Below are 12,723 nucleotides of genomic sequence, written 5' to 3'. Positions count from 1 at the left end.
AGAAATTAATCTTCTTTAGCTGGAAACACTCAGATGTCTTTCAGAAATAGTTCCCCCCCTTTGCATTTAATCAAGTGATATACTGTTATATATTGGTGTTACCTTTGCCAAGGTGAACTGACCTTTATCCTTCCTTCCTTCCTTCCTTCCTTCCTTCCTTCCTTCCTTCCTTCCTTCCTTCCTTCCTTCCTTCCTTCCTGTGGTGGGATTCAGCCAGTTCGCACCACTTCGGCAGAACCGGTAGCTAATTTTTTGTTGCCCAGGCCCAGAACGGACTTCCGGAAGCGGCATCCACACAGTTCCCATATTTGAATCCCACCAACTGCCTGGAGGTACTTCCCATGCTGCAAGTTTGGCCTAGTGGTGAAAGCACCAAGCTAGAAACCAGGAGAGGGTAAGTTCTAGCCCCTCTTTAGGCATGAAAGCCAACTGAGTAACGGTGGGTTCTAGTTCCACCTTATGAAAGCTAGCTGGGTGATCCTGGGACAGCTGCTTTCTCTCAGCCCAACTTACCTCAAAGAGCCGTTGTTATGGGAGGAGGGAGGAGTATTAGATATATTTGCCACCTTGAGTTATTATTTATAAAACTAATCAAGGGATAGAAATACATACATCGCAATAGCAACAGCACTTCGACTTATATACCACTTCACAGTGCTTTACAGCCCTCTCTGAGCAGTTTACAGAGTCAGCATTTTGCCCCCAACAATCTGAGTCTTCCTTTTATCGATCTCGGAAGGATAGAAGGCTGAGTCAACCATGAGCGGGTCAGGATCGAACTGCCAAACAGCTGGCAGTCGGTAGTCAGCAGAATTAGCCTGCAGTACTGCATTCTAACCACTGTGCCACCACATAAACGGACAGACAGACAGACAGACAGACAGATAGATAAAAATAAAGTCCACACAGCTGAAACACCCTGCAAATGAAGCAACCATGTGGAAATGGGGGACCACCATCAGTTGGGGGGAAAAACCAACTTCTCAACCTATCTAAATGGAAACCAGGTTGGAAAAACATCCAAGGTTACAAAAAGAAAAGGATCTCCATCTATTCTACTTAGTAATGCAAAGGTCCAGTCATCAGACTATTTGCAAACTAATGAAGAATTTACTTCCAATAATCATAGGGTGACTTTTTTCTATCAGAAAGAATTACTTTTATTCCAGAAAATGTAGTTCTACAAATGCTAAACTGAACGGAGATTTTTTTTTTCTCCTAAGGAAGAGGACACCTAGAATAGCACGTAGGAGAGATAAGTTGTGTATAATATTCCTTGCAAAAGCGATTTCAGTTTGGCATGGATTTTATTTCTGCCTCATTTTTTTTGGTTACCCTGAGATTTTTTTTTTTCAGCTGTAGGGTCACTCAAACAGGTTCCCAGTTAAGTTAGTGCATAAATATTTTAATAACATAAAATGGAAACAAATAAAGGGTAAATATGGGTAGTCCTCAATTTACAACCCTTCATTTCATGACTGACTGAAGTTACAAGAGCACTGAAAAAATGGACTTACAGGACTTACAGCACCTGTGACTGTCACAAGCATCCCCATGGTCAGGGGTAGGCAACCTTGGCTCTTTTATGACTCGTGGACCTCAACTCCCAGAATTCCTGAGCCAGCCGTGCTGAGGGGAAAGGGAGAGGTTTCCAAGCTGAGCCATGCTGGCTCAGGAATTCTGGGAGTTGAAGTCCACGAGTCATAAAAGAGCCAAGGTTGCCTACCCCTGCCCATGGTCATGTACTCAAAATTCAAGTGCTTGGCAACCAGCACGTATTTACGACAATTGCAGCATCCCATGGTTACATTATCACCATTTGTGACCTTCCCAATTCGTTTTCCAACAAGCAAAGTCAATGGGGGAAGCCAAATTCGGTAGTAGCAGCATGGTTTCATTTAACAACTTCACTTAACAACCATGGAGTAAAATTGAGGTTGAACAACCTCCTTGCTCAGCCACAGGTAAGGACTGCCTGTCTTGCAAGTCAATGCGGTAAATCTCGAATCTTCTTTGCCTCAAATGCCACAATACAAAGAATTCTAACTCAGACTAGAAAAAGTGTTCCAATATCTCAGGAGCTGTCCCAAAGAAGAGGCAGTCAAGCTCTTCTCCAAAGTGCCTGGAGGTAGGACAAGAAGCAATGGATGGAAACTAATCAAAGAGAGAAGCAACCTAGAACTAAGGAGAAACTTCCTGACAGTGAGAACAATTAACCAGTGGAACAACCTGCCTCCAGAAGTGGTGAATGCTCCAACACTGGAAGTTTTTAAGAAGAGAATGGACAGCCATTTGTCCGAAATGGTATAGGGTTTCCTGCCTGAGCAGGGGGTTGGACTAGATGACCTCCAAGGTACCTTCCAACTCTACTATTACTGCTGCTACTGCTACTGCTACTGCTACTGCTACTGCTTCTTCTTCTTCTTCTTCTTCTTCTTCTTCTTCTTCTTCTTCTTCTTCTTCTTCTTCTTCTTCTTCTTCTTCTTCTTCTTCTTCTTCTTCTTCTTCTTCTTCTTCTTCTTCTTCTTCTTCTTCTTCTTCTTCTTCTTCTTCTTCTTCTTCTTCTTCTTCTTCTTCTNATTATTATTATTATTATTATTATTATTATTATTATTATTATTATTATTATTATTATTATTATTATTATTATTATTATTATTATTATTATTATTATTATTATTATTATTATTATTATTATTATTATATGCAACCAGGCTCAAATTTGGTACCTGCCATTTCTGCGTCCCTTCGCATTGAAGGCAGCATATGGGCCGGGAATTCAAACCCAAGGATATAGGACAGAGAGCAAACAGTTTTTCCAGCTCATTGCCCCGATCCGTGTCTTTCACCAACACAGCTGTTTTTAGACAAAGACAAAAACAAGGTAAGGGGTAATCTTTGGCCCGACGCCTGGATAAACAAGGGAAAATCCAATTCGAATAACTGATTTGATTTGGAAAATCAGTCAGCGATTCGGATTGATTTTTGGAAAGTCAACCCAGATCAATCTAGATCCACTTCACTGCAATACTTGGTTGGCTTTGGAATAAGGCCAGTTCTGCACAGGTGGAGACAGCTTCAAAATCATCCAGTTTGAATCAGCTTTCTGATTCAGTCCAGAGATCTGGCTGGTTCTCCTCTGCCCTGTCATTTCCTTTCCCAGAACTGAAGCCCAATTTATTCTGTCTACCTCATCACATTATCTCTCTATGCTGCAGGAAGCCCAGGGACTTTTTTGTAGAAAATAAAGGCCAGAATTAACACAGGAGGACAGTGTCTCCTTGGGCTAGGGCAGTGATGGCGAACCTTTTAGAGACTGAGTGCCCAAACTGCAACCCAAAACCTACTTATGCATCGTTGGGTGCCGGGTGGGTGTGGCCCATTGGGTGGGCGTGGCCCATTGGGTGGGCGTGGCTGCGGTGGTAATGGCAGACTGGGTGGGACTAAAAAGTTCAATCAATCAATTCCAACTTTGCAAGATCTTTTTTTTCCCCGCGAGAAGTTGAAATTGACTGATTGCTTGAAGCTTCTTCTTTTTTTGCACACGGCGGTGGAGGCCTAAAGCGAAAAGGTTTTATAAAACCCAGCTGAAGACCTAGAACTGGGGCGATGGCGTGCGTGCCCACAGAGAGGGCTCTGAGTGCTGCCTCTGGCACCCGTGCCATAGGTTTGCCACCACTGGGCTAGGGCCACAACTCCTAAAATTCTAACATGAACAAACAAGAAAGATTCACAATTTGGGGAGCTGCGATCTTAACACAATTCAAAGGCCCCAGATCAACAACCTAAAGGTTGACCAATTCTAAATGGTCCAAAATAGCACACTAACTCAGGGGTAGGCAACCTTGGCTCTTTTATGACTCGTGGACTTCAACTCCCAGAATCTCTGAGCCAGCACGGCTCAGCTTGGAAACCTCTCCCTGTCCCCTCAGCATGGCTGGCTCAGGAAATCTGGGAGTTGAAGTCCACGAGTCATAAAAGAGCCAAGGTTGCCTACCCCTGCACTAACTTAACGTTGGTTTCAGAATGCGGTATCATTTCAGTGGTTATCAAGCCACTGTTGTTCTTGGCTTTGGGATTGTTTAGCTATGGCAGCACTTCCCAAGCTGCTCAGAGTTCTTTTTTCGTACTTCAGGACAAAAAGTAACAGATGGAAGATCATTAAAGAAATCCAACTTAGATAGAATTGAGAAATTTCCCGACAGTGAGAACAATTAACCAGTGGAACAGCTTGCCTCCAGAAGTTGTGGGTGCTCCATCACTGAAGGTTTTTAAGAAGAGACTGGACAGCCATTTGTCCACAATGATATACAGTACAGTCTCCTGCTTAACCAGGGGGTTGGACTAGAAGACCTCCAAGGTCCCTTCCAACCCTATTATTCTATGTTCTATGTTCATGTGCTAAACATGCCCTTGCATTAACTTTGTATCTGCCCTGGTGGAGTATGCAGTGTGAACACAACCTAACAACTGTTAGTTTTAAACAATCTTTTTAAGCGCACACCAAACATACGATGAGAACTAAGAATCTTGTTGTTAGTTGCGAAGTTGTGTCCGACCTATCACGACCCCATGGACAACGTTCCTCCAGGCCTTCCTGTCCTAGACAGTTGCAATCAACAAATCATTTTCCAGACCGCACATTTCACATTAGATGCTAAACCAGTGGTTCTCAACCTGTGGGTCGGGACCCCATTTGGGGTCGATCGACCATTTCATGGGGGTCACCAAGCAAGGCTGTCCGCCATTTTTTTTGTCCATTTTTTTTGTCCGCCATTTTTTTCCCCTTTTCCGGCAGGTGCCTTACCTCCCTTGGGCTGGGCCAGCTGATGGTCGGCCTGCTCCATCTCTGCCGCTTGCCAGCTACGCCTCGGCCAGCGCAGGGGGCGGAACCACACATGCGCGGCACTCCCGGGCAGGGAAAGTCCTCGACTTACGACCGGTTGGGTAGTCCTCGACTTACGACCGGTTTAGTCCTTGACTTACGACCGGTTTAGTCCTCGACTTACGACCGGTTTAGTTCTCGACTTATGACCGGTTGGGGTCGCGGCATTAAAAAGGTTGAGAACCACTGTGCTAAACTGTTTGGAACATTGGGGGGAAAACTCGGATTGTGTTGATTTCCTCACCTATGAAAACCAGTGAAACCAGTTTAAAAAAACGTGCTGCCTATCCCAACATCTAAATGTAGAATGCATGGGCAGGATAGCTAGAATGTGACCTAAGTTTAAATGGAAAACACAACTTATCATGAATCCAACCGGTGTCCAGGCGCCAGATGCGCCTAATAAGAAAAGACCGGTCCCAATTAGCACATCGTATTGACTCTTGTGCATTTCTACATTAGTTTCCTCCACCTTTCACCAGATGGAGAGAAAGGGAGGCAGAAGTCCTCCTGGCAGGAGAACAATTAACACCTGCTTTTTGATTTATAGCCTTCTTGCTTTCTTCAAAGCTTGCAGCAATTCCAGTGCTTACAGACATTGAGCTAACTAATTAGGTGGAAAAGAGACACCAATTGGACGCAGCAATTCGGTCTCCAACCTCTTCAAATTAAGGTGGCCTGTATAGACTCTCTCCCCACCCCAGGTCCAGAGGGACTCAGAGGTCACCAGCAGTCAGGCCCTTGTCCCTCTGGCTGGCTAACCTTTCTGCTGAACTGAAAAAAAACACTGCCAGCCCTGGCTATTAATTCAGATCATTAACGCTCGTTGGTACTTTGTAGAACAACAGTACTCTCTACTTGCTCGTTTCTCATTTATTTGCTTGTTGGTTCTACACGGCATCCTATCTCGCAACGGTGACCCTTCGCAATATTTTTTTTTAAAAAACCAATACGGGCAACATAATATAAAACTCATCTAGATAACTAGCCAGCCACATCATTCTCAGGTCCAGGAACACATCCATGATTTTTTATTTATTTATTTATTTATTTTTTATTGGATGCAAAAGAAATGGAATTGATGTTGAACTTTATAACTGCTGCAAGACTACTAGTGGCTCAATATTGGAAAACAGAACGTCTACCCACTATAGAAGAATGGTCACTTAAAGTCTCGAACTTAGCAGAAATGGACAAGATTTCCGCTTATGTGAAGGACTATTCGCAAGAAAGATATATTTCGGTTTGGAGAAGATGGATAGGTTATATTGAGTGTAAATATGGGACCAAAAAATATCATTTGGTTTTTGAGTGAATTTTAGAGTATTATTGTTGTATAAAGGTTAGAATAGTTTATTTCGTACTATTTTTAATTATTAAAGTGATGTTATTATTATTATCTTTAATAACTGTATATTTGTTTAAAAGAGAGTTAAAGGAGGTTATAGATATGTTATTTTAATAGTTGATTAATGTTAGTTAGAGTATGATTATTTTATTGTTAACCCTGTGATTGGCTCTGGGAAGGGAGGGGGGAGTGAGGGGGGAGTGGAAGGGTGGGTTTGGGGAAGGGGGGGATTTATATTGTAAAATTTTATAAAATTTTCAATAAAAAAATAAAATTTTTTTAAAAAAAACATCAGTGATTTGAGACCCTTGGAAAAGCCAACAGGATTGGGTCAACCTGCCTTTGGAGGGGGACGTTGTCCCCCAGGGATGGTGCAGCAACAGAACACAAAGTTAGAACAAGAGTTCTGGTGACCGTCTATGGAGATTCTTGATCCCCCAGGTCATTTTCGTGCCAAACATGCTTTTTCCAAAAGCCAACTGACTACTATTATTATTATTATTATTATTATTATTATTATTATTATTATTATTATTAAGTTTTAACGTTGCCAAGGCTGGACACCCCTGCTCTAGAGCTAATCGGGATTTCAATCTAGCTTACTGGCTGGTGAAGCCGAAGGACGCACTGCAAAAGAGATTAGATTTAAATAAATCAGATCAAATATCTTTATTACAGTCTTTGGCCAGCCTTTATAGTAGAAAAAGAGAAAGAGTTTAATGCAACAAAAAGACTGGGAGGGGAAAACCCAATAAAACAATCAAACGACTTATCTAATTAAATGTTTTGCATGATTGTGTGATTTGATGAAGATATTGGGCCACCAGGTATCCTGGTGTAATGTTAGCATCCCTTAAAAACATAGAATTGATCAGTATGACCCTCAAATTTAGAGACAACTGGGGAGATCAGAAGATCCCTTGTCACAAAAAGGACAATATATGACGACACGAAAGAGCATTCCTACATCCCTGGAGCCGTGAGGGCAAAGTCTCTACCGATAAGGATTCCCATGAAATCCTCCTGCCAGCAGTTTGGGAATTTAAATAATCTATTTTCTCTAGAGTCATTAAAATAAGTGATCGCTTCTCAAAAATCCAAAGCTTTCACTAAACCATCCCAGACAGGTGAAACGTAAGAGTTGGCCAAATATCACCACCCATAGCCATGCTGTGAGTGAGATGGGTGGCCTCTAAATAAATAAATAAACTACCTTATACCTTAAGAGGCTTAGTTCTAAAGTGTAGTTATTGTATAGTTCACATAGCATCTTTAACCTGGTTACTGAATTGTTCCCTTTTCTGGTCTGCACAGTCAGCAGTCGGTTCCATGGGCTGGATTCCACATTACACGCTGACTCAAACAACTGGAATAAAAACGAATCAAGTTTATCAAACTGAGATGCAACTTTAATGGCTGAATAAAGAATCTGAGATTCCTGTTTTGCCCAGACACTAGGAAAAGATATTAACATCAGGGCCAAAACATTCCGTTGATCCTGGATTATATCATATTTAACCCAAAACAATATTTTAGATTCCTTGGACCCCACTGAGTTTATATAGCAAAGCCTTGCGTAAATCACCAGGAGATAAAATGAGATTAATGCTTTATTCAAAGATATGTTTGCTTGGTACTATCTCAACTTTCAAACTTGATGTCATATTTTCAGAGGTTTGAGTTCTTTTGAATTATATTCCTAATGCCTGGAAACTGATAACTGGACAGAGAAAGGAGATTCTCAGTGCCCTATTTTGTACTAAAAGATTTGTTCTTCTTTGTTTGAAAGGCAAAGCATATGGCCCCAACTATCATTGTCTGCAGAGAGCATGTGATTATCTAGTTTAACGAAGAGAAGGAGGAGGGGGGACATGATACCAGTGTTCCAGTATCTCAGGGGCTGCCCCAAAGAAGAGGGAGTCAAGCTATTCTCCAAAGTGCCTGAAGGCAGGACAAGAAGCAACGGATGGAAACTAATCAAGGAGAGAAGCAACCTAGAACTAAGGAGAAACTTCCTGACAGTTAGAACAATTAACCAGTGGAACCACCTGCCTCCAGAAGCGGTGAATGCTCCAACACTGGAGGTTTTTAAGAAGAGACTGGACAGCCATTTGTCCGAAATGGTATAGGGTTTCCTGCCTTAGCAGGGAGTTGGACTCGATGACCTTCAAGGTCCCTTCCAACTTTATTATTATTATTATTATTATTATTATTATTATTATTATTATTATTATTATTATTATTATTATTATTGTTGTTGTTGTTGTTGTTGTTGTTGTTGTTGTTGTTGTTGTTATTATTATTAATCATGTTTCATTGAAATATGATGACAGAGTATGGCTACGGGTAATTGAAATGCTTATGTACAATTTGTATATATATCCTGGTATAGATCTTGCTTTGCTCTTTCTTCCTTCTTTCCTTCCTTCCTCCTTCCTTCCCTCTTTGTTTTGCCCCCTTTCTTCCTTCCTCTTTCCTTTATTCCCTTCCTTCCTTTTTTAATTTTCTTTCTTTCTCCCTTCCTTCCTTCTTTTCCTTCCTTTTTCTTTCTTTTCTACCCTTCTTTCCTCTCTCACTCTCTCACTCTCTTTCTTTCATTTCCTTCCTTCCCCATTCCAATCCTCTTCCTCCCCTCCCTTCCTCTTCCTCCTCTGCCTCACTCTCTAGGCTTCTTTCCACCAGCCACCAAATCTTGAACTCATTATTGTATCTTAAATTCAATTTCTGGAGATAGCACTAGAAAATGAATGAGGTTACTAACCAAAGGCGAGCTGATTTAATTTTAAAGAAGGTCGGAAGGAATCAGAATGGGAAATGAACTTCATCCCCACTGCCTATTCAATATAATTTTTGGATTAGTGCTTGTTGAAAACTTTGAAATCATTTGGGTGCAACTATCTAATTTTTTTAAGAAAAGACTTGGCGGGGGAGGAGGGAATCTACCAGGCACTGTTTTATGTTCTTCTTTTTTTTACACTTGTTCATATTCACTACGAATTAATTAACTATAACTGAAGGGTTAGCAACAAAGTCAAAATTACCTAAATTTTAATTTGATCAAGGTTATTTTGGATGGGTCATTAGAGGTTAATCTCCTTGAAATTTAAATAAATCCTAGTAATTATGTCTAAATTTAAATTGACTGCTGTAAATGAGCCTATGCAGATTTGCATCTACCAGCGTGGGTGCACTTCAGATAAATATTTTTTTTTATTATGAAGCTACAGTACATATCTGGAAATATCTGAGCTGGAGATTAAATAGGAAAGCATCTGGGATGCTACAGGAACCACAAGGCTGCAGCAAAATGTAAGACCAAGTCCATCTTTAAAGGCACTTTTTAAAATGCAAACTAAACACTGTGGGAGAATCTGAGTAATAATAATAATAAAGTTGGAAGGGACCTTGGAGGTCATCAAGTCCAACCCCCTGCTCAGGCAGGAGACCCTACACCATTTCGGACAAATGGCTGTCCAGCCTCTTCTTAAAAACTTCCAGTGTTGGAGCATTGAAACATGTTGGAAAGTTCTTTGAGGAAAAAGTTGGAACATCTCGCTCAACCAAGTTAACTTGGTCACTGAATTCATCAATGTGGATCCATAAACCTAGCCCAACCTATCGAGTTCATACCACAGGTTGAGTCACAAAGAAAGAAGTGAACCTGTCAAGAACAATCAGATTAGCATGTTGAGTAAAAACAGGATGTGGGTTTGTAACGGAGCCGGTGAAGCGCATGGCGCAGCTGCAGACCGAGTCACTCTCTGGAACTTACACAACTGTTAAAGCACAGGGCATCTTCCCAACTCAACTCCTCTCCGTTAAAAGCCACGAGAGCTTTAGAGTTATATAGAATAAATCTTTGTGCCAATGATTTCTTGACCCTTTAATCAGCAAGAAGAGACGCTTCTGGGCTCCAAATTTTCCAGCGTTGACCGTGTCCCCCGTGATGATGATGATTCCAGCACTCAGCAGGGATTTGTAAGCTCCTAAACCAGGATATCAAGCTGGGGGTCTCCATCCCCAGGATGACAAATCTAGATCTGATTATATGATACAAATGTAATTTCTTCCTGGAATTGTATTGTCACTTTGGCAGCTAGCTAGACAGGGTAGGAAAAAACCATGGTAGTTGCTTGCATGTAGGAAGCACTTCAGGATGGGGTGGAACACCACTTATTTATAATTTTTATTTATTTATAAATTTTATTTGCTGCCCATCTTGTATCCAGCGACCCTGGGTGGAACACCATACAAGATTAGGCAAGCAAAGGTAGTAACCAGGGGCATCTAGGTAAAGATGGGCACAGGTAAGCATCTATAAGGGTCCTGAATGGGGGGAAAAAAGAAGGACATACTTTGCCAAAAAAGAAATCAATCTTTCCATGCACTGTGATTTGCCTTGCTTCAACAATGAACAAGCAAGTCTTTGACTCTTGCTTTGGGCAGGGGGCTGAACTAGAAGACCTCCAAGGTCCCTCCCAATCCTATGATTCTAGTGTTTCTTATACTTAAGTTGGAGGGGGGGAAACCAAGACAAGTGGGGAGAGAGAAAAGGAGCTGGCATTTTACTCTTTCCTTTACAGTGCTCAGAATGGATTGGCTGAAATCTGCTTTTGGATTTTATCAAAGTGCAACTTGGGGAGGGAAGAGGGTGTGGGAGACCTTGCTGATAAACCTTGTCCAGTTTGATGATCTCCAGATATCTTGGCTAAACATTCTAAAGCGGTGGATCAAGCACACCTGGTGAGCATCCTTTTAGGAAAGGCTGCGTCCCAAGGATCCTGGAATTTAGCAGTAGCTTCCCCGTTCAGAAGTGGAGAAGTTTAGCATCTTTTAAAGCTGCCTTGTGACAGCCTCAGAGGCACCACACTCACACCCAAGCATGCCAGCAAAAATTTGCCCTGCCTTATTTGTCTGATTTATTGGACAGGTGTGGACGGATGATTGGCCCAGCTAATCTAATACATATGGACCTAACAGGAACAATCGGCAAGCACATTTCAATAGTCTTGGGAACCTTTGGAACAACCACTGCATAAGCTTTTCTGCACTCAACTCCAGTTCATCAGACAGATGGAGCACCTTCTTAAGACAGAGTGTTTAATATATACCTACTCAACATTTAACCATGAAATTAAACAGGCATAAAGTTTTTTGTTGTAATGTTTTTTTTATAGTAGTCCAAATTGCCACCATTCTCCGCCCTCAAAAAAAAAAAAAAAGTTCCTCTGACTTTTCATCCATTTGAATGGGGACAAGGAAAGACAAAGATAGGAATCTATGTTCTTGCAAGGCACTTACCTGGCTACTTAACAACCTCAGGACAATATTCACACATGCTAAGTTTGGCTAGGACGAACCTTGGTTGATTTCTTTTAAGGTTTAGCAAGGGCACGAACTCAACCAGCTGGGCTGGTTCGTTGCACTATTCCAGGCTTAGGAAATGGGTCAGTTCAGTAAGCGGGTTCCCTGCGTTGTGTGAACGCCTTCTCCTTAACCACGGCCCTCTTGACAAGACCCAAAGAGTTGCAATGACTCTGACGGCGCGGGGCGAGCGGGAAGCATTTGCTGACAACCCCAAAGAGATGACAGGGACCGACTGGATGCCCTGAAACAAAGTTCTGGACCGGAGGAGGAGGAGGAAAGAACAAGCCAGGACTTACATGAAAGCGTGGTAGATGAACGCCCAGCCTCGGGGTCTTTCCAGCACGTTGTAGAGGCAGTTCTGGAGCCGACGGTATCGCTTCTGCGAGGCGGATCGAGCTCCGGAGCCCCCGCGTGGGACCGGTAAAGGTGTCCCGAGCAGTCCCAGACGCCTGGGGCTGGATCCGCCGCCGCCGCCGGCGGGGGTGGCGTCGATCTTCTCGGTCTGCACGGCGGTCAGAGGTACGAATTCCACGCGCTGGGCTTCTCCGCCGCCGCCGCCGCCGCCGCTGCCGGAGACCGAGGACCGAGGCAGCCCGGAGCGGTCTCCGCCGGGAGCCCCGGCCATCGCGCTGGGCAGGAAAGGCGACCGCGCTCACGGCATGGAGAAGGCGGAGTTCCGCGGCAGGTCAGCCGGGCCGGAGGGCCGAGGGGCTCCGCGGTGATCCTGCCCGCTGGCGCCAGCCCTCCGGAGCCGTCCTTCCCTCGGCAGGGAGGAGGGAAGATTGAGCCTCGCTAGTTCTCTCGCCCGCTCGCTCTCCCGCTCTCTCTCTCTCGCCCGGGCTCGGGCGGCAGGCAGCGCCTGGGACTCCGCCGCGGGATGCGCCCTGGGCGCACGCGGGGACTTTTGGCTAGCAGCCTCGCGCGCTCCTCGCCGCTTCTTCAAGCCACTCGGAAGAGGCGTGGGGTGGGGTGGGGTGGGGTGGGGGGAGAGAAGAGGCAGCTGGAGGGACGCGGACCCCCCCCCCCTCCCCGCTTCCTCGGCTGGCTGCTGCTTCTCCGCCTACGCCCAAGTTTAGAAGAGTTGCCGGCTGCGCTTTGGAGAGCTGGGCAGCGTCAAGAGCGC

The 12,723-nt window shown here is 43.7% G+C and overlaps 1 protein-coding gene across 1 annotated transcript in view; it reads right to left on the bottom strand.

Moving 5' to 3' along the window:
- The window catches only part of KCNQ4 (potassium voltage-gated channel subfamily Q member 4), a 97,338-nt gene extending 85,113 nt beyond the window's left edge, over positions 1 to 12,225 (bottom strand). Inside the window, exon 1 of the mRNA XM_015831683.1 lies at positions 11,897 to 12,225. Within this exon, the coding sequence (XP_015687169.1) occupies positions 11,897 to 12,225 (329 nt within the window). The remainder of the gene's footprint in view (positions 1 to 11,896) is intronic.
- Positions 12,226 to 12,723: the final 498 nt, after the last annotated feature.

The sequence above is a fragment of the Protobothrops mucrosquamatus genome, unplaced genomic scaffold (assembly GCF_001527695.2).
Source record: "Protobothrops mucrosquamatus isolate PMUCROS unplaced genomic scaffold, P.Mucros_1.0 scaffold_273, whole genome shotgun sequence".
Lineage (NCBI taxonomy): Eukaryota > Metazoa > Chordata > Lepidosauria > Squamata > Viperidae > Protobothrops > Protobothrops mucrosquamatus.
The sequence above is the reverse complement of the archived record's forward strand: the minus strand, read 5'-3'. Positions and strand labels throughout refer to the sequence as shown.